General features: G+C 51.9%; 1 protein-coding gene across 1 annotated transcript; it reads right to left on the bottom strand.

Moving 5' to 3' along the window:
* Positions 1 to 5,910: 5,910 nt before the first annotated feature.
* Positions 5,911 to 19,263, bottom strand: Tob2 (transducer of ERBB2, 2). The gene is made up of 2 exons (XM_069999631.1): positions 18,820 to 19,263; positions 5,911 to 9,722 (listed from the first exon to the last, which is right to left on the bottom strand). The coding sequence occupies exon 2, from the start codon at positions 9,623 to 9,625 to the stop codon at positions 8,600 to 8,602; it is 1,026 nt and encodes a 341-aa protein (XP_069855732.1). The 5' UTR covers positions 9,626 to 9,722; positions 18,820 to 19,263; the 3' UTR covers positions 5,911 to 8,599.
* Between the last annotated feature and the right edge of the window lie 4,618 nt (positions 19,264 to 23,881).

Genomic DNA, 23,881 nt, shown 5'->3' on the forward strand with positions numbered 1-23,881 from the left:
GATATTTGTGGGAATGAATAATTGAATATTGTCTGGGTCTTTCAATCCAGCTGGCATTGCTGTGTGTTCATTTGAACCCAGGGCGTTATAGGTTGAACCACGATTCTCAGATCTCAGGCTCTCCAATAGCTAGGGTTACAGGCATGAGTCACAAGCACTGGGGTCTCCCTATCCTTTTGCTTTTTTTTTTTTGGTCAGTGGTGGGGCTTGAACTCTGGGCCTGGGCGCTGTCCCTCAGCTCTTCAGCTCAAGGTGAGCGCTCTACCACTTGAGCTACAGCGCCACTTCCGGTTTTCTGGTGGTTTTATTGGAGATAGGAGTCTCACGGTCTCTCCTGCCCGGGCTGGCTTTGAACCACAATCCTCAGATCTCAGCCTCCTGAGTAGTAGCTAGGATTACAGGCGTGAGCCACCAGCGCCCGGCTTCCTTTTGCTTTTAAGTTGTATTTATTTCATTTTTCAAAGTTGTAGCAAGGATTGATTTTTAGTGTAACTGTGTTAGAATAGAGAGAAATAGGAAAAGAGAGAAACATTCTACTGCCTTTCAGGAAAGGTGAGCTGAAGATTGCTGTTGATTTTTTTGAGATGGGCGCGTCTCACTAGCTTGGCCTAGCCTGGTCCTAAACTTGAGATCTTCTTGTCTCCTTCTTGAAGGGCTGGGATTATAAGCATGTGCCATCATACTTGGCTCTTTACTCCTCTGACCTTGAGACTTGTTCCTCTTCTACCTCCCCACTCTCCCCCCCCCCCCCCCGGGCCTCTCTATACCAGCTCCCCCTTGACATTTAGATAGCTCCCTCTTTCATCAAACATTTCCCCTACTGGCTTCTATCATTGCTCTGGAAGTTCTGGAGCTGGATCAGAGCCTTCCTGGATGCTCATTGCTCTTTGGACATCCTTTTATCATGACCCCATTGGGTGTTGAAGTCAGGTTGCCCTGGCTTAGATTTCCATTCCATTTTCTCACCACTAGAACCTTCCATCTATGTCTTCCCCATGGGTCTGGGTCTGTCCCTCAGGAGTCTAGCTCAGGGTCTGGCACAAAGGAGGGTCTCTGGAAGTTTGTTGATTGAATATAGGAGATGAACTCTGCCTCCACTGAGAAAGCAACTGGGAGATAAAAAATCTCACCCACGCAACTGGGAGATAAAAAATGTCAGCCACCCCGAGGTGGGTGGAAAGACCAAAGATACAGCCCTGACTACCTCCTCAAGGCTATTTGTTGTTGTTGGCTGTGGGGCTTGAACTCAGGTTCTGAGTGCTGTCCCTGAGCTCTTTTGCTCAAGGTTAGTGCTCTACTTCTTTGAGCCACAGCTCTACTTCCACTTTTTCTCATTGGAGATAAGATTCTCACAGACTTTTCTGCCCGGGCTGGCATTGAACCCGAGATCCTCAGATCTCAGCTAGGATTACAGGCATGAGCCACTAGGCACCGGGCTTAAGGCTATTCTGTAGTGCTGTTTGGGGCGTACCATATTGCTTTCTCTCTCTGTGTGTCTCTCTCACCTGCTTGTGATGCTGGGTCTTCCACATACTAGGCCAGGCAAGTGTTCTACCAGTGGAGCTTCATCCTCCACCCAGGCTCCACTGAGTTTTGGATATTGCATGTGGAGCTAGAAAACCTGGCTGTCCAGTCCACTGGCCTGGCATTTGTTTTCTGCTCAGACTCACCGAGCCCTGTCCCAGCCAGCACAAATTGATTATGTTCTTGTGGTCCTTTCCAGGGGCCTTGCCCGGGGTCCAGCCCACCATTTTCTCCCTTTCTCCCTATGGAAGGTGTGACAGTACCTAGGGTCTTCCTAAGGTCCTCACAAGGGCACGAAGAGGTGCTGGGCTAGGAAGAGACCAGATGGCCTAACTGGACGAGGGCCTAGCCCCATGTTCCTTGTCGTCCAAATGAGATGAATGTCAAGTGAGTTCCCAGGTGACACAGTAAATTGGCGGCTTTGAAGACCTAGAACCCATTTCTTTTGCTGACATGAACTTCCCCTCAGTCAGAACCCAGGAGATCAGCAGACTCATTGCTCAGCAGCTTCGAAACTTCCTGGCTGGGGCCCAGCTGCTCACAGGCCCTGGTCGGAAGCAGCAATTGGCTGGGCTGGCCAGACAGGAAAGGAAGAGAGAGAGTGCCATCCACTGCCATCACTCCTAGAGAAATGGCAGCGCCACCACACAGTGCGAGTCCTTGGCCCCAGGGCTCTGACTCAGGCAGGGAATGGGGTTCGCTGTGACTCACCCCACCAGCCTGTCTCCCTCTTCAGAAGAAACTCCCAGAAGCTTTCCGGGACCCAGGTCAAGGGCCTGGTCCATCCTGGGGAGGGGGCAAGCAGAGCCCCTGGAAAGTAGAGTTGACATAGTTCCAGGAAACTTTCTTGGGAAGAAGGGCGGCGGCTTTTCACCTGGGCAGTGGCAGCCCAGGCTGCGCTGGGAGAATTGCAGTCTCCATTCCCACCCTAGCCAGTCCTGCTGCTGGCTGGCTTGGGGTTTGGTCCTATTTGCTGACGCAGGGAAGCGGATAGGACTGGGCTGGCCAGTGGTGTTTGAGGATGGACAATAATGGCTGTGATGATGAAAACGATACTGTCCTGTTTATTCCAGAATTGCCAGGGTGTTTCACGTTCGCAAGGATGTACAATTAGATCCCCATTTTAGAGATGAGGAAATGAGGTATTAAAGTGGGTGGAATGAAGCTGGGTGCCAGTGGTTCAGGCCTGTAATCCTAGTTACTCAGGAAGGAGGCTGAGATCTGAGGACCAAGGTTCAAAGTCAGAAAAAGCTGGAAATAGCACTGTGGCTCAAGTAGTAGAGTGCTAGCCTTAAGCAAAAGCAGCTCAGGGACAGTGCCCAGGACCTGAGTTCAAGCCCCCAAGACTGGCCAAAAAAAAAAAAAGCTCAGGGACAGTGCCCAGGCCCTGACTTCAAGCGTTATGACCATGATAATAGTTTGCTCAAGGTGCCCCAGCTAGGGAGTAGCAGGAATGGGATTGGAACCTAGCTAGGTCCCTGGCCCCTTGTGTTTGGGATGATAAACAGGAAGGAGTAAGTAGTTGAGGGGCCATCACCCATACCTGGTACCCTCAGCTGTAGCTTGTGCAAAAATGTCTCCTGATGAGCTTTCCTGGGGAGGGACACGGCCTTCTTTTTCTGCTTGTGGTCCCACCTCCTCCAGCAAGCCATCCAGGATCTGTGGAATCCCAGGTCCCTTGCATGAACCAGTCTTGAACCTGCTTTCTTTCATGTAGTCCCAGGGCAGAGCAGATCCAACTGATTTTGTAAATTGCACAGATAAGGCTTTTGTTGTTGTTGTCTGTGGGGCTTGAACTCAGGTCCTAGGTGCTGTCCCTGGGCTCTTTTACTCAAGGCTAGTGCTCTACTACCTTAAGCTGTAGCTCCACTTCCGGTTTTCCGGTGGTTAATTGGAGACTTCCTGCCTAGCCTGGCTTTGTACAGTGATCCTCAGATCTCAACCTCCTGAGTAGCTGGGACTATAGGCATGAGCCACCAGTGCCCAGCTGAGACTTTTTTTTTTTTTTTTTGAGGATGAGGCTTTTATGGGCAAGTTCTGAGTCTTCTAGAATATTCCTTCTTCCCCTGTTGTAGGGCAGGGGCCCCAGGCAACCTTTTACTGACCTAAGTCTTCTACCTTGCTTTGGTGAATAGAGGTAGGAATGTATAACAGGGATCTCTTCTGCATGTCTGCCTTGAGGACTGAGGGGCTTCTTCAAATCTGTAATGTGGGTACCTTGAGGCAGATTGATCCAGAAGGTAAGTTTTAGCACCTGAGCTGGCATCGTCCAGGCCCTTCAGGTCTGCGTTTGTGACTGGGCGTGGAGCACTGACGGTGTCAGGAGCTGTGTTCGTAGTAATGTAAGTAGGAGTGAATGGGCTGAGGCTGTACTATTTGTACCCCAGGCCCCTGACTCCATGGAGAGTTCTAGTTTCTAGGACAGCTTACATGCTTCGGTGGGGAAGAATGTGTTAGCATGTTTGCAAAGTGAGGGGCCTGAAGACACCCCACACTTCTGATGCCCTCTCAACTCAACCTGGAGGTGTCAAGGTGCACCCTCTACCCTATTTTTCTTCTAGTGTCATTACTGTGGCTTGAACTCAGGGTCTAGGCACTTTTCACCTTTTTCTACTCGAAGATAGAACTTTTTGTTGTTGTTGTTGGTCGTGGGGCTTGAACTCTGGGCTTGGGTGCTCTCCCTGTGCTCTTCAGCTAAAGGCGAGTGCTCTACCGCTTGAGTCACAGTGCCACTTCCGGTTTTCTAGTGGTTTATTGGAGATCAGAGTCTCATGAACTTTCCTGCTCAGGCAGGCTTCGAACTGTGATCCTCAGATCTCAGCCTCCTGAATAGCTAGGATTACAGGTGTGAGCCACCGGCACCCGGCAAGGATAGAACTCTTGAACTACACCCCCACATCTGGCTTTCTGGTGGTTAATTGGAGATAAGAGTCTCATGGACTTTGTAGCCTGGATTGGCTTTGAATTATCATCCTCAGACCTCAGCCTCCTGAGTAGCTGGGGTTACAAGCATGAGCCACTGGCTCCTGGCTATGACTTTATTTTTGGTCTGTTGTGGGCTTGAACTCAGGGCCTGGACACTGTCCCTTAGCTCTTCAGCGAGTGCTCTACCATTTGAGCTACAGCACCACTTCCAGTTTTCTGGTGGTTAACTGAAGATGAATCTCACCGACTTTCCTGCTCAAGCTGGCTTTGAACCACAATCCTCAGATCTCAACCTCCTGGATAACTAGGATTACAGGTGTGAGCCATTAGCACCCAGCCTGGCTTACTCATCTCCAATTAACCACCAAACAGCTGTGGAGCTATGGCTCACGTGGTAGAGCACCAGACTTGGGCAAAAAATCTAAATGACAGTGTCTAGGCCTTGAGCTCAAGCTCCAGCGCGCACATACACACACACACACACGTCAGATTTCCAGCTTTAGCACTTCCTGGATAATCTAACTTGAACCTATTCTCTTATGACCCCTTCATGACTAGGTTTCTGTGAAATTGGAGTCAACAATTATTTTTCACGAATACTCTTGCCAGTCCTTGGGTAGCATTAATGGCACTGGCTCAGGGACAGAAACATGGCTCTGGGAGGGGCGGTGGGTGGCTGAGATCTTAAGGAAATCAGCTAATGACAGCAAAATGGCTGGCTTTTAGTCCTGGCTCAGGCAGTGCTGGAAGCACCTGGCCCAAGAAAATGGCTGAGAATTTGGGACCTGGCTTTGGTGGGTGGTTTTGGTCTGGTTGTGGGGCCTGAACTCTGGGCCTGGGCGCCGTCCCTCAGCTCTTCAGCTCACACTCTACCACTTGAGCCACAGCGCCACTTCCAGGTTTTTTTTTTTCTGCTTAGGTGGTGCTGAGGAATGGAACCCAGGGCCTCATGCATGCAAGGCAAGAGCTCTACCACTGAGCCACCTTCCCAGCCCCTGGCTTTGGTGGTTTTTTCCCATCCATTCTTCACTATAAGCCAAGTGACAGAACAGATGGGTCAATGCTAGATTGAGAGCAGGCAGGTGACTTTTTTTTTGGGGGGGTGCGTGGTGGTGCCAGTACTGGGGCCTTTGTGCTTAAGGCCAGCACTCTATCACTTCAGCCACAGTTCTACTTTTTGAAGGTTAGTTGAAGATACGAGTCTCATGGATTTCTCTGCCTAGGCTAGCTTTGAACTACAATCCTCAGACCTCAGCACGCTCAGCAGCCAGGATTACAGGCATGAGCTACTGGTGCCCGGATCACAGATGACATCTAAATGAGCCAGAGGTACCCCAGTGGAAAAGGACCAAGGTAGTGGGCACGTGAATGGTCAATAATGTCCAGTCACTGAGGCTGACTAACGGAGCCATAACCAAAAGAGACCCCAGAAACCAAACAAACCAGGAAGAAGCTGAAGGCTATTATATATCATGCTTTTAATACAAACTTAAAAAAATCTGGAACAATATAAACTGTACAGATTTGATCAATCTTTTTGTGTTTTTTTTAAACTAAATCTCTAAACACACCAATGTCCCATTCCAAAATATTGCACAACATTCTGAATACAAAACGTCTGATTGTATTCCTCCTTCACTAAAGAAAAACAGGTCATTTCCCTGCGCCCCCAGCTCCTCTGCGGCTGTCTCAACATCCCCTTCCCATCCCCAAAGACTGAAGAATCTATCCAGAGTGCTCTGCGCTGCGGAAAGGCCACCCTTCTGAACAGACAATTTTCCATTCTTTACAAAACAATCCCCCGTGTGACTCGTTCCTGGGGAAGAAGGACAGAGACAGAGGATAGGAAAAGGGGAGAAAAAGGTTTTATTCTCCTCTTTTTTTATTTTAAAGTTTGTTTTTCCTGAAAAAATATCAGTTTATCTCCTTTTTTAAGAAAAAATCTTGAAAAGAAAAAAATTTACGTTTCTTACGTTAGAAATATACATATATTATATATACCTCTTACATTTTACAAATGTAGCAAATTATCAATACAAACGGACACCAAGAAATGTAAAAAATAAAAAAAAAAGTCCTATGAAACCAGGTACATTGTAGTGCAGAATTGTGTGGTTTTTTTCTTCTTTTTCCTTAAAAAAAAATAAAGTTGAAGCAAAAATGCCTGGATTTGAGACAAGACAGACTGAACTGGGCATGGAAGCCCAGCGCTGGAGTCACGGTCCTCAACACTCATTTTTCTTCTTTTAAAGGGGGCTTGAACCCCTTCCCCCTACCTCGCCCAGCCCGGTGCGGGGAGGGGGGCCGGTGTGCATGGGTACGGGGGGACTGGGAAGCGGGGATAAGGCAGCGCCCAACTTGTCCCAGAGAGAAGCCATCTGCCTGGGGCCTGTCACCTGTGCGTCAGCCAAGGACAAGAGAGGGTGGCCCGGGCCGGGCCGGCCCCTGAGGTGGAGGGAACAGATGGTGCTGGGCGCAGAGCAGCTCTGCCCACTGGGGAGGTAGTGTTGGTGTCCGCTGCAGGGAGAGGCTGGCAGTGTCTGTCTGGGCCCTCTCCACGGCCACAGCAGTTCCACTTGGGGTCCCTGGGGGGTGGGCATGGAGTCAGGTGCCAGGGGTCCTGGTGCTAAGTACTCGTAGGCCAAAGCATGGTGGTTTGGAGCTGCTCCTGGGTTGGAGAAAACCCTCCCTTCTAGAGGCGGGGGAGCGAGGGGACCGCTGTGACCCCAGGGCCTTGTGCCATCCAGCCGGGCCTTCCCAGGAGACCGGGCCTCACAGGGTCCAAGCCCTGAGGGGGGATGGCATGGGACAGCAACTCAGCAGCTGTTAGGCAGGGGCACAGAGGTGCGCGAGCACCTCCACGCCAGGCTCAGCGCCACGACACACACAGACACACAGACACACAGATGCACACACAGACGCACACACACACAGATGCACACACAGACGCACACACAGACACAGACACACAGACACAGACACACACACAGACACACACAGACACACACAGACACACACAGACACACACACACACAGACACACACACACACACACACACACACACACACACACACACACACACACACACACACACACACACACACACACACACACACACACACACACACGGCACTGACTGGGAACTCCTGCTCTGCCTGCCTGGGGGCTCAGGTCACGTGAGCGGGCCAGGGCCGTCGGGGCGTGTGGGTGTCGGAGGTTGGGGGGGTTCTCCCCGCCTTGGAGCAAACCATTAAAAAAAAAATTTTTTTTTTGGTCAAAAAACAACAAACCAAAGTGCAGATCCCTCAGTGTGGGGGACCCCCCAACCCCTCCCGGGAGGCTCTCAGGCTCAGCTACACATCACCCTGCCGTGTGGACACCCCTGCAAGAGGGCTGACACCCCAACCTCAGTGTCACCTTGGAGAGTCACATCCAGAGGGGAGGCTCCACATGGCTCGGAATCCTTAAGCACGGGACAGAAAACACAGACACATACACACGCTCTGCCCCGCCCCGCACCCTTGGCATGTATCAATAGATGGACCTCCGGGACCAGGAGAGCACTGTGCGATGGGGGCAAAGGACAGAGATGAAAAGCACTTCAACGAGACACAGTGCGACCCTCCCTGTAGTCATCAGGACACTAGCTGCACAGGGGAGGGTGTTCAGTGGCCAGCTGAGGTTGGACGGCTTTGAGGACAGCCGGGTGACATGCAGTGAGTGACACAGGGCCAGCCTCTCCCCCTGCTCTGGGGAGAGGTGTGGCTCCTTAAAGGAGTGTGAAGGAGGGAGGGAGGGAGGGAGGGAGCTGCGAGTCACAGCTGGGCCATTCTTCGCACAGGAAGCCACTAATTAACGATGGTAAAAGGAAAACTACATGTAAAAAGAAAAAAAAGGAAAAATACAAAACCCAAATCAACCGAATAAATCAGAGGCAGGCAGGAAAAGGTCAAGTGGTGGAGTTAAACACAATTCGGTGCTCTGAGCCCTTCCCACTCCTCGCCCGAGCCCCAGATCTTTCTTCTAGAAGCGAGAGGGAAAAGATGGAAACTCGTCTTGGATCGTATTCTTGCCCTCGTGTTTTTGGCCTTTCCTTTCCTTTCTCTTTTCCCTGGTCTGGAGCGCCCCTGGCCTGACAGGCGGGGGGCGGTCAGTTGGCCAGCACCACGGGCTGGAATGGCTGGCTGGGGTACTGCATGCTGTTCAGGTTGTAGCTGAGGCCTTCCACGAAGGGCGTCTTCTCCAGGAAGAGGCTGTTAGCGCCACCTCCGAACACCTGGGCCACGTCGAAGCTGCCGCCGCCGCCGCCGCCACCACTGCAGGTGCCAGCCCCGCCGCCCTGGCCATCGGCCCCGTCAAAGAAGAGGCTGGGCGAGCCACCACCGTTGTAGACAAACTCCTTGGCATTGGGTGAGAGCTGGGACTGTGGGGCCGCGTTGGTCGCCATGAAGTTCAGTGAATGCATAGATAAAGACAGGCTCTTGTGCTTCTGCAGGTTGGTGGTGGGTGAGCGGGCGACACGAGGTTGTTGCTGTGCTGGCTGCTGGCCGCTGGCCCCGCTGCTGGCCACACCCCCCCCACCGGACGCCCCACCACCTTTCTTCATCTTGGTGGAGCCAAATTTGGTGGCAGCGAAGGAGGCGGTGGTGAAGGTGATGGGCTGGGAGGAACGGGGGATGAAGGTGGGGCTGGGGGACTGGCCGAAGGATGGAGACGGGGAGTTGGACAGGGAGCTGTTCTGGCTGCTGATGGGTACAAATACCTGGGCATCAGGGTTGAAGCTGCTCTTGATCTCCTTGTCCAGCTCGGGGGTCCCGCCACCCTCGCTATCGTCCAGGTATAGAACTTTCACAGTGCCCTTCTCCCCGATCTGGTAGGACACCTCGAAAGGGTCGATCCAGACGCTCAGCTCCTCCGGCACGTTGGCCCGCACATCCTCCACTGCCAGGCCACTCCGCTTGGCGGCCAGCTCCACCACTGGGTCCACCATCTCCCCAATGTGGACACAGCGGAAGCCAGAACCCTTCAACGGCTTGTCAGGATACCAGTGGCCCTCATATTTCTTCTTCAAAAGCCGCTCTAGCTCCTCCCCAAACAGGTCTGCCCGGCGGCGGGGCAGCTTGTTGTACAAATATGAGATGATGAAGTTCAGAGCCACTTTGATCTCCAGCTGCATGATCCTTTTCTAGGCGGACGATCAGCTCAGCTCACATGCACGGGCCAAGGTCAGTGGCAGGAGATACAAAGCGGGCAGCCTTGAGCTGCAAAGAGTTCTGGGAAATGAGAAAGTAGAAAGGCGTCATGAATACACAGGCAAAAAGATAGTAGTGGTGATTGACGGTGAGACAGAAAAACAAGAGGCACCAGTGGTTCATGCCTGTAATCCTTGCTACTCAAGAGGCTGAGGTATGAGGATCATGGCAAACAAATCCCCAAGATACTTATCTCCAATTAACCAGCAAAAAAAAGCCAGAAGCAGAGGCATGACTTGAGTGGGGCTCCATCCTTGGGCAAAAAAGGATGAGGTCCAGTCTAGGTACTGTGCACCCTTCTCCCCACTAAAAAGAAAAGTGAAGAGAGAGAGAGAGAGAAAGCCGGGTGTCGGTGGCTTACACCTAGCTTACATCCTAGCTACTCAGGAGGCTGAGATCTGAGGATTGCGGTTCAAAGCCAGCTGGGGCAGGAAGGCCCTGAAACTCTTATCTCCAATAAGCCACTCAGAAAACTGGAAGTGGCACTGTGGCTCAAGTGGTAGAGTGCTCGCCTTGAGCTAAAGAGCTGAGGGATAGTATCCAGGCCCAGAGTTCAAGCCCCATGACTGACAAAATAAATAAATAAAAGAAAAAGAAAAATTAAGACAGAAAAGTGCTTGCTGTGGATTGCTCAGATCCCAGGGCCAATTTCTGCCCCACCAGTATCTCATCTTCAGTCACACAAGGCTAACATCAGAGAGGAAGTCTCATGCTGAACTTGATCATTAGCAGACACTTGATAAACAAGTAGAACTGGGCACTTGTGGTCATGCCTGTAATCCAAGCTACTCAGAAGGCCGAGATCTGAGGATTGTGGTTTGAAGCCAGTCCCAGCTATCAAGTCTGTGAGATTCTTTTTTTAAAATAACTTTTTCTTATTGTGAAAATACTGTACAGAGGAGTTAAATTACATGAGCAAGGCAATGAGTACATTTCTTTTTTTGGGGGGGGGAGGGGGGTCCAGTCGTGGGGCCTGAACTCTGGGCCGGGGTGCTGTCCCTCAGCTCTTCAGCTCAAGGCTAGCGCTCTACCACTTGAGCCACAGCACCACTTCCCGCTTTTTTCTTTTTGCTTACGTGGTGCTGAGGAATCAAACCCAGGGCCTCATGCATGCAAGGCAAGCGCTCTACCACTGAGCCACCTTCCCAGCCCTAAGTACATTTCTTATCAAGCATTGTTGCCTCCTCCTTTGTTTTTCCCCCACCATCCCTTCCCTCCCACCTCCACAACTAGTCTCCCCACCCCACCCTCACCCTAAATTGTAAAGTTCATTTTTCCACATAGCGTCTTGTACATCTGTGAGATTCTTTTATCTCCAATAAACCACCAGAAAACTAGAAGTGGGGCTATTTATGGCTCAAGTGGTAGAGTGCTAGCCTTGTGCATAAAACGTTCAGGGACAACTTTCAGGCCCTGAGTTCAAGCCCCACAACTGACAGGGGAAAAAAAAAAAAGATTCTATTTTCAGCCATTTTTATATCTCAAGTTTTCATGAACGATACTACAAAAGAAAGAAAAAGCCAGTCCGCTAATTACAGCTGAAGAAGGCCGCAGCTGTCTCTACAATGACTCAGTCAAGTTCTGCCCCCAAACTGTCACAGGCCAAGATGTAAGTTTAAAATCTTGAGCTGTCCTCTTTAAATGGACAGGGATACAGGTCACTGAGCAGGAAGGCGTACTGCCAACACCACTGGGGCCCAGGCTGCATTCACATCCATCTGTCATCCTAAGCCCCGTGGGTGTGTGGGCTTTGGACTCAGTGTGGGTTTACAGAACTGACTTAAGAATTCCAAGCCAGGCACTGGTGGCTCATGTCTGTAATTCTAGCAACTTAGGAGGCTGAGATTTGAGGATCAAAGTTCAAAGACAGCCCAAGCTGGAAAGTCCATGAGACTCTCACCTCCAATAAACTACCAATAAGCTGGCAGAGGAGCCTGCGGTTCAAGTGGTAGAGCACAAGTCCTGAGCCAAAGAAGCCTGGGGACAGCGCCTAGCCCCCGAGCCAGCATAGAGAAACAAAAAATCAAGGTGTTCTGTAGTGTGACTAGAGCTTAAACACTTCCATCCAGAGAGCCTGGATCCAGAGTGCGGAGAAGACCATGATCACCAGGAAAATGGTAAGATCTGCCACAATCAGAGAAGTGGTCAACAAGGAAATCACCCACCAGGGGGCTGGCCCAGGGAAGTGGAGGAAAGGAACTGGAAGCAGAGTTGTCCAGGTCAGTGAGATCAAGAGCAGCAGTCATGTGGTCCATAGGAATCCCTGAGGTTCCTAAGTGATGAGGGTGGCAGAGGGAAGAAATTTTCCACTAGCCTCTGGTGGGGGACCCCATCACCACCCAGTCTCCCAAGGGCTGTCTGACCACCTGTCCCCATCACAGGATCAGATTTACCAAGGGTTTGGAATGCCCTGCAGAGGCGGCAGTCCAGGATAAGCACCGAGATGGTTATTTTGGGATTCTCTCGCAGCCAGACCTCGCTAAGGTCAGAAAGGTTTACTCCTTAGGTGTCCTGTTTCAGGAAGATGATCTCTGAGGTCCCCAGGGCCAGTGAACCAGTCATCCTCATCCCATTGGGGAGGAACTGAAGTGAAAAGGGCCAGGCCTGAGGGGAGGCAGGACCAGAGCATGTCCATAACCAGACCTGTCTCTGGGCAAGGTTATGTTGCTGAGCTGATCTACCCAAGGGCATCTTCTGTTCTGGGAAGGACTCAGCTCAGGACATGATTTTGATGACAACCCCTTCTGGTTCCAGCAGAAACTATACAGGTACTAATTCCAAACTTGGAGCTCTCCAAGATTTTGAAGACCTGCCCTAACACAGTTCCGTACTAATTTTCAGAGCTGGGCTGATGGTTCCTGGGGGTACTTTTAGGACTGACTCTAGGCAATGATTCCTGAGGTGAGCGTGACTGAGAAGGTACACAGGGCCAATCTAATGCTGTAGAGTAGCTGGGTCATTCCAGGCAGAGAGGGAGCCGTGGGCATAAGCGTGGTGACTGTGGCCCTCCCCAAACCTGCCACGGACACTCAGTATTCAGGAAATCCTGATTCCCTTCTCATCCCAGGCTCTAACATAGACTTGGTTTCAAATTTCTTCAAGGGGCTGGGAAGATGGCTCAGTGGTAGAGCGATTGCCTTGCATGCCTGAGGCCCTGGGTTCGATTCCTCAGCACCACATAAGCAAAAAGAAAAAAGCCGGAAGTGGCGCTGTGGCTCAAGTGGTAGAGCGCTAGCCTTGAGCTGAAGAGCTGAGGGACAGCGCCCAGGCCCAGAGTTCAGGCCCCACGACCGGACCCAAAAAAAAAAAAAAAACAAACAAATCAAATTTCTTCAAATGTCCATTCATGATTAAGACAGATCAGCCAAGTGCCGATGGCTCATGCCTGTAATCCTACTACTCAGGAGGCTGAGATCTGAGGATTGCAGTTCAAAACTAGGCAGGGCAGGAAACTCCGTGAAACTATTATCTCCAATAAACCACCAGAAAACCAGGAAGTGGCATTGTGGCTCAAGTGGTAGAGCACTAGCCTTGAGCTGAGGGACAGCACTCAGACCCAGAGTTCAAGACCCATGACTGACCAAAAAAAAAAAAAAAGGAAGTGGTGCTGTGGTTCAAGCGGTGAGTGCTCACCTTGAGCTGAAGAGCTGAGGGACAGTGCCCAGGCCCAGAGTTTAAGTCCCATCACTGACAAAAAACAAAGAAAAAAAAAAAACAGATCAGGGGCTGGGAAGATGGCTCAGTGGTAGAGCGCTTGCCTTGCATGCATGAGCGCTACCCTTGAGCTGAAGAGCTGAGGGACAGCGCCCAAGCCCAGAGTTCAGGCCCCATGACCAGACCAAAAAAAAAAAAAAGAAAAAAGAAAAAAAAAAACAGATCAATTTCAGGATCATTTTACGTTTAAGGAGAAGAATGATTAAAAAAAAAAGAAAAGAAGGGGCTTTCTATTTTGAGGACTGGGTTCATCATTAAATGAAAAGTTGGGTACTTGGTCACAGGTATCCCAAGAATAAAATCTTTTTCTTTTACTTTTTCTTTTTTTTTTTTTTTGTGGGTTGTGGAACTTGAACTCTAGGCCTGGGTGCTGTCCCTTAGCTCTTCAGCTCAAGGTGAGTGCTCTACAGCTTAAGCCACAGTGCCACTTTTGGTTTTCGAGTGGTTTATTGGAGGTAAGAGTCTCACAGACTTTCCTGCCTGGGCTGGCTTTGAACCATGATCTTCAGATCTTTGCCTCCTGAGTAGCTAGGATTACAGGTATGAGCCACCGATGCCCAGCCCAAGAATAAAATCTTTATGGGGGAATGAGGGACATGGGGTCAGGGTCTTGTTATGGCTTCAACTTCCTGAGCTCAAGTAGCTCTCAAAAGAATGGAGATTTAAAAGGCCCATGGTGGTCTACTAAAGTGTCCAACATGTTAAAGACAAAAAAAAGTGAAGGAGCTGGAAAGGTGGCTCAGTGGTAGAGCGCTTGCCTTCCATGCATGAGGCCCTGAGTTCAATTCCTCAGCACCACATAAGCAGAAAAAAGCCGGAAATGGTGCTGTGGCTCAAGTGGTAGGGTGCTGGCAATGAGCTGAAGAGCTGAGGGACAGGCCCAGAGTTCAGCCCCATGACTGACCCAAAAAAAAAAAAGTTGTGAAGGAGCTGGGAACGTGGCTTAGTGGTAACAAGTGCTTGCCTAGCATTGATTCCTCACTACCACAGCAACAGAACAAGCTAGGCTGGGTGCCATAGGTTCATGCCTGTTATCTACTACTCAGGAGGCTGAGATCTGAGGATTGTGGTTTGAAGCCAGCCCAGGCAGAAAAGTCCATGAGATTTTTTTTTTTTGGGGGGGGGGAGGGTCCGGTCATGGGGCCTGAACTCTGGGCCTGGGCGCTGTCCCTCAGCTCTTCAGCTCAAGGCTAGTGCTCTACCACTTGAGCCACAGTGCCACTTCTGGCTTTTTTCTTCTTGCTTATGTGGTGCTGAGGAATCGAACCCAGGGCCTCAGGCATGCAAGGCAAGAGCTCTGCCACTGAGCCACCTTACCAGCCCCGAGATTCTTATCTCTAATAAACTACTCAGAAAAAGCTAGAACAAAGAGGCTCAGGGACAGAAATCAGGCCCTAAGTTCAAGCCCCAAGAACAGCAAAAAATAAATTTAAAAAAAATGAATAAAAATGAAGTAAAATTGGTGTGTGTGTGTGTGTGTGTGTGTGTGTGTGTGTGTGTGTGTGTGTGTGCTGGGGCACTGGGGCTTGAACTCAGGGTCACATACTCTCACTTGCCTTTTTTCACTCATAGATGGTACTCTACTCCTTATCCATGCATTTAGTTAAATAAAATACATCTCCCATCTTTTTTTTTTTTTTCTTGGCCCAAGGCTTGAACTCTGGTCTTGGGTGCTGTCCCTGAGCTACTTTTGCTCAAGACTAGTACTCTGCTACTTGAGCCACAGCACCACTTCCAGTTTTTTTCTGAGTAGTTTATTGGAGATAAGAGTCTCACAGACTTTCTTACCCAGGCTGGCTTTGGACCATGATTCTCAGATGTCAGCCTCCTGAGTAACTAGGAATATAGGCGTGAGTCACTGATGGTTGGCAAGTAAAATAGACTTCAAGTCACTATATAACACTTAATATTCCAAGGCAGTTAGTAAAGGCTTCCACATTTTCCCAGGTCTCCTCATACTTTGCTGTATAACTTGCCTTCTAAGTTAACAGCCTCTGAACAGTACAGCTTCAAAATGAGAGCCTTTTAAATGTAGGCTAAAGTCTTTGGGAAATAACCCTCCCACCCCCAAATACAATAGAACCACTGTCATCAGCCCTGTCTAGTGAGCCATTTTCTGCAGTATAAGCAACTAAAGCTGCACACCAGTTTACACTTCAGCGACGCTGCTGCATAAATAAGGAAATGGAATGCCACCTTTGCTTCTTTAGCTACACAACAGGCCAGGCCACATGGTTATGAGGTGCAAACTACAAAAACACCAGACAACAAGGATGGGATTTTCTGCTCCATCAGCTCAAGCTCTAATTCTGACTTCAAGAAGCTTATGGAACACAGGATTAGTGGCTGGTGCTGTCTTGTCTTCAGCTAAAGATAGGGGAGACCACTGAGATGAGTTCCTTCATTTTTTTAGAAAGTGACAAGTCTAAAGCTTACATACAAAATATTTATGGAAGTGGTAAGCTTAGAAAGGTTAGAAATAGGGGCTGGGAAGGTAGCTCAGCGGTAGAGTGCATGCCTTGCAAGCATGAGGCCCTGGGTTTGATTCCTCAGCACCACATAAACAGAAAAAGCTGGAAGTGGCGCTGTGGCTCAAGTGGTAGAGCGCTAGCCTTGAGCTGAAGAGCTGAGGGACAGCGCCCAGATCCAGAGTTCAGGCCCCATGACCGGCAAAAAAAAAAGGTTAGAAATAACTTTTCTTTCCTATCTTTTTTTTTCTTCCCTTTTTTGGGTGCCAGTCCTGGGGCTTAAACTCAAGGTCTGGACCACTTGAGCCACAGAGCCACTTCTGGCTTTTTCTGAGTCTCATGGGCTTTTCTGCCCACACACTGGCTTCCGAGTGTGATCCTCAGAACTCAGCCTCCTGAGTAGTTGGGGTTACAGGGGTTAACCACCAGCACCTGGCTGGAAATAACAAATCTAGTAAGTAGACTTATTAAGCAGCTGCAGAGGACTCTTCAGATCTGCTCCAGCAAGAAAAGAAAGGAAGAGAGAAGAGAAAAAGAAAAAGACAACAAAGCTTCTTCCTTGTCAATGTGTTAAAAAGTTGCAAGAGCAAATCGGGTGCTGATTGAAAGCTTTAGTCTTCACTCGTTTACTTCCGGCCAGTTAGCTCTGCTTTGGCCGCGGAGTGGACGCGGGTTCTGGGCGAGGGGAGAAGCAGGGGGGGCACGAAGGCGGTCTCGGTCAATCCCCAAAACGCAAGGCACCATTTCAAAGGAAAAAGAAAAAGAAAAAAAAGGTGCCTGCGTTGTCAACAGGGAAAGGAGATGAATGGCGAAGGAGTCTTCTGGGTCCCAGACCTACACACACTCTGACACTTCCAGCCCCCGGCTCCCCGCAGGCCCGCACGCCCGGATTCCAGGGAGCGTGGGCAGGGGCGCCAGTCAGTTCCGGCGAGGCCCGCGGGTGGGCGTCCCCGGCAGGGTGGACCGGCCGTCCCGGAGGCCGAGGCTGGTGCTCGGCCGGCTTCCAGGACTCGAGCCTCCAGCAACCCGCCCGCCATTTCCCCCCAACACAGCGCAGGCCTCGGAGGCCCGGGGGGGAATGGTGGTGGTGTCCGCCCTTCTCCAGATCCGGGCGACTGTGCTCTGCACCCGGGGGGGGGGCCCTGCACCCCGGGAGCCGGAGCCCTTCCCTTCCCGCCCCCACCCCGCGCGTGACCTACTTTCGGTACACGCTCCGTTTTCCCGCGCACTGCGCATGCCCGGCAGAGGGACCCAGCAGAGGGTCGGAGCGGAGGAAAAGTTTCCGATGCACATGCGCAGTGGGGCGACGGGCGGGCGCCCCCTCCCACCGCCGGCGAGCCGTACAAGGCCTTGCTGGCCGCCGGCGCCTCCAGCTCTCCGCCTCCCCCCGGCCCGGGCTCCCCGAGGGCCCGGACTTTCCCCGCGTCTCGTCCTAACCTCCCACGCTGGCTGCATTAGGGATGTGCATCGAATGGGTTTTTGTGGGTGAAGGGGGTGAGCGGGCGGGGCAAGGCCGCGTCCTCGCTTTAGCTGAACCCCAGGAGCCGTCTGGGGGCCGGCTGGAGGTGGGCGCCGCGGGTTTGCCTTGCAGGAACACCCAATGGCTCGGCTCCAGCACCCCGCAGCCAGGAAAGGCAGGGCAGGAATCAGACCCCGTTCTCGCGGCCTCTCGGCCAAAGAAATTCCCAGTTGAGCTGTGGGTGGGGAGGCAAGGGGGCGAGCCTCACCCCACTTGTAATCCAAGTCTGGGTAACCAGACCCAGGTAGGGGAAAAGGGAAGAAAAAAAAAAGGTCTCCAGGCAGGGAAGGGAAAACTGTATACATCTGAAACCCGAGCATCTCCTAATACTTAAGATTCTGTGTGCGAGTCTCCTCCCACGGAAAGGCCTACCCCACGACGAGACTCACCAGGTCCTGGGCAAAGCTCCCCTCGACGGTGTTAAACCTCCCTAATCCTTCCTCCCACACAAGCTGCTTTCACCGATGCTCGAGAGACAGATGGGGGCAGGCGCCCGAAAAAGCAATAGGGGTGTTTTTCTGGGAAATCGGAGATGAGGGACCTACTCAGAGTAAGATGAGGGGGAAGGAGAAACAAATGCATATAGGTGCCGTTCAGGCCCTAGAAACCCTGCCTGCTGGTCCCCAAGTTGTTCCCAGGGGAAGGGAGGGCCTGCAGGCTGTCCCTCCTTTGCTACCCCAGAATTCTGGTCCAGGGTTCAGGTCCAGCCTCTGGAGGGGAGTTAAGGAGTAGGGTGCCAGTTCTCCTAGATGCCTCACCTAGATGAATCGACTCACTGGCATAGCTCTAGAGGTACTTTTGTTTTTGTTTTCCACCCGGTTTTCCCTCAAAAGCACATTAGAGGATAAAGAGCTCAAGCTGAAAGGAATTCAAGCTCAGGATCCCAAAGGGCAGTTGCACCAACGGGTCCCATTACCAAACATGGGGTATCGGACCCCCCTCTCCCTTCCATCCCTCCATCTCCAGCGGACCAGAAAGAACCCGTATTCATAATCACCACCACCCCTTCCCCGGCTGCACACGGGAAAAGCAGCAGAAAAACAAGGCCTGGATCCCCCCCCACACGCTCTTTCCTTCCTCGGGTTTATTTAACGGCGGTGGGAGTTGGGTTTCTTTGCATAACAAGGAAATAAATCAAGCGAATATTCTGGAGAGCTGGCCTCGGGAAGGGAAGGGAGGTAATGCACCCCACTCCAGAGGCCACCCTTGGAAGTGAGAGAGCAGAACGGGGATAAATGTGGGTACCCAGGACCGGAGAGAGGCGCCCAGGGGAAAGTATGGGGGGGGGAGCTCGAGGCAAGTGCTGACCGGGCGGCGGAGGGTCCCCCAAGCCGGGGAGCCGGAGCGGGCGGGGTGGGAGGCGGTCGAGCAGGTGGGTGTCAGGGTGCCCCCTCTCCCCGCAGGTCCCCGCACTCACTCGGGTGTCCGCGACGGCGGCGGGGCGGCGTGCCGGCCACGGGGCGGCTTCTCCGGCCGGCCAGGGTGGTCCTGAGCGCGGGGCGCACGCCGACGGCTCTCCGGGGCTGCCCGGGTGCCGCAGAGCCGGGGTTCGAGGTGTCCTCTTCCTGGTTGAGAGTTGGGGGCCAGAAGGGGGCTGTGGGCTCGGACTCTTTATTGAATTCTTTCAGCCTTCCGGAGGTCGGGTTTGGCGGCCGGGGGCCGAGGACGGGCGGGTGGACGGGGCCGGCGGCGTCGGCCCGGGGATGGTAGACCCGAGAGTGGTTCGCGTTGGGGAGCGGAGGACGGAAGGGCTGTAGCCGGCGGGCAGGTCCTGCTTTTCGGGCCACGCGTCGCCCGTGCCACCGCACTCAGTCCCGCCGGAGACCCGCTCCTTCCCGCGCCCCGGCCCGAAGTGAGCAAAGTCAATGAAAAGTTTCACCCTTAGCAACCCTGCGCAGGGATCCGGCTTCCCCGCCCCGGCGTGATGCGTCCCTCCGCCCTGCCGGGGCGGGGCCGGGCGCCGGGCCGGAACTACTTTCCTGCCTGTGGCCGCTTAACCCTTAGCGCCCGGGTGTGGGGCCGCCCTGGGGACCCGGGTGCGCCATGGATCTTTCCTCAGGGACGCCCAGATTCGGCCCCCCAACCCTGCCGTGCGTGCCGCCACCTTCGGAGCGAGGCTGTCCCCCCCCCCCGGCTCAGCGTGTAGGGTGCTTCCCCAGGAGGCCCGAGCTCGGTGGGGGCAGGGAGCGTGCTGGGATGCAGTGGGCGCCCCGGGACCGTCCAGGGGCGCAGGGGCACTTTCCCTGAATGCATTGGATGGGCGAATGTCGTGGGGGGCAGAACCGTCCCCCAAGGCCACCTTCGCGCGTGGCTCCAGGTCTGTCGGTACGGCTGTCCTGCAGCGCGCACCTCGTTCCTTCTCGGATGGAGGAAACTGGGGGCCCCAAGGAGAGCTTTAGAAATGTTTCTGTACTCAGGTTGGCCCTAGCATTCTTACCGCTGCAACAACGCACCTTTATGGAAGAACTTAGTAACGAGGGGGGGAATCTGGGGCCTGGGGACCCTTGTGCGGGAGGAAGTCAAGCCAAGGAGGGAGCCAGAAAGCCAAGGAAAAGAGTCAAGCACCACGATTAACCGTCTACAGCGCGCCCCCCTCCTTCCCATCCCCACTCCCGGCGCCTGAGTTCCCTGCGCCAGGAGAAGGCCGGGGCCAGCGCCACGCGTGTGCGGAGCGGCCGCGGACACCCCAGCTAGAGATCCCCATAGGGGGTACAAGTGAGCCGCAGGTCTAGCAATCAGTAGCCCCGCGGTACCCGCGCTGGGCGAGGCGGCCTTGCACACTTGCACACCCGACGATGTGTCTGTCGGGAGGTGAGGCCGGGCTGGCGGAGTGATGGAGGGGTGCGCCAGGCCCACGGGGGCCTGGACCTCTGTGTCGGTGCAGGGCAGCTAGTTGGAGGGTAGGGAAGGCTCGTGCTCGGCTGAGGACACAGGCGGACTGGACTGACAGATGGAGGGGCCCCGGGGACGCAGGTCTTTCACAGGAAATCATCTGCCCGTTTGGAATGTCCCTTCCCCGATCCTCCGCCTCCCTGGGTTATTCTCATTCTTGGCAGCTTCGGACCCCACGTGGGGTGGTGGTGAGGTCGCAAAGTTTCCACTTACAAACAGTTTGCATCTTATTTTTCTTGCTCACATTTTGGGGGGTGGGTGGGAGAGGCAAGGGCTGAGGTTTTAAATACGCTCTCCTTGATTGCAGTGGAGCGACGCCAAGCTGGAGGGCAAAACACCGAGACGGACGGGGCGGGGGGAGGGGGGGAGGCGAGGAGCGCGCCGGCCCTCCCCCACACCCGAGCGCTCCAGCCCCCGGCACCTCCTGGGACTACTTCTTCGTGCGTCAGCGAGTGGCACAGCGTCACGCACACGCCTCCTCGGCCTTTCCCCGCTTCGCCCCCCCCCCCCCCGCCCCTTTCTCCCCAGCTCTCCACACCTCCTCCCCGCCTGCGCGTCCCACCTTGGCAGCGAGACAACTCTGCCCTCAAAGCTAAAAATTGACTAACGGGGTAGCAACAGACATCTGATTGGTCGGCGAGTGAGGCGGTGCGGCGTCTGATTGGGTTGTGGATGTAACCACTAGGACTGAGCGCTAGGTAGCCTGTGCTTTGCGCAAGGCATGCTGGTATTTGTAGTCATTAATTAGAGCCAGTCACGGAAAGATGAGGGAGAGCTGGAATGATCCTGTCCTAGAGTACCTCGGGAAGAAGGGATGGTGTACGTGTTAGCAGATATAGGTAGACATCTGCTACCCTTCCGGGCAGGCTGAAGATGGAAGTTTCTGCGTGATCCCGCTTGTGTTTAAATCTGTCTTGCAGTGCTGGAAACACAGGCCCTGAGCAGTACCACTAAACCCCGAGAAATCCAGCCTTCTTGGCGATTTGGAGCTCTGGGTGAAGGGTTAGAATATAAATAGAAGACAAAGTAAAGGGGGAAAAGGCATCAACTCTTTCCTAACTGAAGATGTCTCGATTTATCATGTGGTGAGGATTTTTTTTTTCTATCCCAGCATGTGATTTCATCTTGCCAAGGCATAATTATGAGTTCCTACTCAAACATGCCACATTCACCTCCCATTTTGAATAATCATCTGTTGTAAAGGTACACACCTTCAAAACAGTGAGTTCTGGGAGCAACCGAGTGCAGAGCAACTCCTCTGTCTGAGTAATGCAAGTTATGCCAGGTGTTTTGGTGCCAGTGACAAGTCAGACTGGTCATAATTGGCTCCAATTAACTCAGGATGAATCACTAATATAAACACACAATCAGGGTAAAAAATTTTGTATGGTTTCATTGAAGTTATGTGTCATTGAGGCTATCTAGGAAAATAGTCTGTAGTTTGATTCTTCAAATATACTTCTGTAGCTGGGCAGGAGCAGACAACCACAACAGAAACTGGCACTGGGAGAGTGGCTCTTGAGGGCAAATGATTTGCTTTGTGTGTGCCAGTATTGGGATTTGAACTTGGGAGTCTGGGTGCTGTCCTTTAGCATTTTCACTCAAGGCAAACACTCTACTACTTGATTCACACCTCCACTGCTCCCTTTTTGGTGGTTAATTTAAGTCTAATGGACTTCCTTACCCAGGCTAGCTTTGAACCACTATCTTCCAGACTTCAATCTTCTAAGTAGCTAGGACCATAGGCTTGAGCTACCAGCACCCATCTACAAAAACTTTATATGAGGCCTTTTCTTTCTGCTGGTACTGGGGCTTGAGCTTGGTGCTTAGGCACTGTCCCTGAACTCTTTTGCTCAGGCTGGTACTTTATCACTTGAGCTACAGCACTACTCTGGCTTTTTGTGGTTAACTGGAGATAAAGAGTCTCTTGTGCTTATCCTGCTTGGGTTGGCTTCAAACTGCAATATTCAGATCTCGCCTCCTCAGTACCTAGAATTACAGGTGTGAGCCACTGACTGGTGACTGGCATATAAGGCCTTCTTAGTAAGGGTCAGGTACCTAATGAAATTTAATCTTCACCACTTACAAGGAAGGCATGATTATCCAGAAATACAGATGGACTAAATGACTTGATAGATAAAGGTCAACAGTGGAGCAGAATAGAAATGTAAAGCCCCCCCTCCCCCTTTTTTTTTTGTCAGTTGTGGGGCTTGAATTCTGGGCTTGGGTGCTACATTCTTCAGCTCAAGGCAAGAGCTCTACCACTAGAGCCACAGCGCCACTTCTGGTTTTCTGGTGGTTAATTGGAGGTAAGAGTCTCAGGGACTTTCCTGCCTGGGCTGGCTTTGAACCACAATCCTCAGAAGCTAGGATTACAGGCATGAATCAGCACCCGGCACACACACACAGACACATACACACACACACACACACACACACAGACACACACACAGACACTCTCTTTAGCTAAGACCCTAGATTTGTGGGGGGAGGGAAGCAATGTTGAAGGGATTAAATGGCCACATATTTTCAGAGTACATGTATGACAAAATGCAGAAGCATACCAATTCTTTTTAAGAGCCTAGAAAACTGAATATAATAGGAATACTAATCATATATTTAGGAACGAGAATATTTCTCAGAGCTGACTATGAGTTCAATTATTTCAACTACATCTAGGCAGGTAGCAGTGCTTACTTCAATAATGGAAATGAATACCAGTAATTATGACTAGATAATTATTTTTGTTTTTTTTTGTCAGTCATGGGGCTTGAACTCTGGGCCTGGGCGCTGTCCCTCAGCTCTTCAGCTCAAGGCTAGCGCTCTACCACTTGAGCCACAGCACCACTTCTGGTTTTCTGATGGTTTATTGGAGATAAGGGTCTCACTGACTTTCCTGCCCAGACTGGCTTTGAACCATGATCCTCAGATCTCAGGCTCCTGAGCAGCTAGGATTACAGGTGTGAGCAACTGGCGCCTGGCTGACTGGGTGGTTATTAAGTAGCAGAAGGCTAGTAAGCTAGCTTGCTGGTAGAGTTGCATGAATATAAGCCCTGAACTTGATACCATGCAACTCCAGAAACAAAATGCAACTGTATTTTTTTTGTAAGATTACTGATTTACAAAACATTTGAATTCAAAACATTAAATTCACCAACACTAAGGCAATTGTGTGTGTATGTGTATATTTTTTGCCAGTCATGGGGCTTGAACTCAGGGTCTGGGCACTGTCCCTGAGCTGCATTTGCTCAAGGCTAGCACTCTACACTTGAGCCACAGCACCACTTCTGACTTTTTCTGTTTATGTGGTACTGAGGAATCAACTCTACCACTAAACCACATTCCCAGCATATATATATATATATATATTTCCAGTTATTTAATTGGAAATGTCTCCCAGACTTTTCTGCTTAGACTGGCTTTGAATCTAGATCCTCAGATCTCAGCCTCTTGAGTAGCTAAGTGGCATGAGCCACCTGAAAATGATCTTGGCTCCACCTGATGCTTTAAAACTTTACAAATACATCACCAGGCTCAAGACTTTTCCTGTTGTGTCCCCCACACACATGCCCTGTCCACCCTGTCTT

This window comes from Dipodomys merriami, unplaced genomic scaffold (genome assembly GCF_024711535.1).
Source record: "Dipodomys merriami isolate MVZ:Mamm:240054 unplaced genomic scaffold, mDipMer1.0.p SCAF_55, whole genome shotgun sequence".
NCBI lineage: Eukaryota > Metazoa > Chordata > Mammalia > Rodentia > Heteromyidae > Dipodomys > Dipodomys merriami.

What these genes read in the sequence shown, in the direction of transcription:
- Tob2 (XM_069999631.1), bottom strand. Translation starts at nt 9,625, where the DNA reads ATGCAGCTGGAGATCAAAGTGGCTCTGAACTTCATCATCTCATATTTG.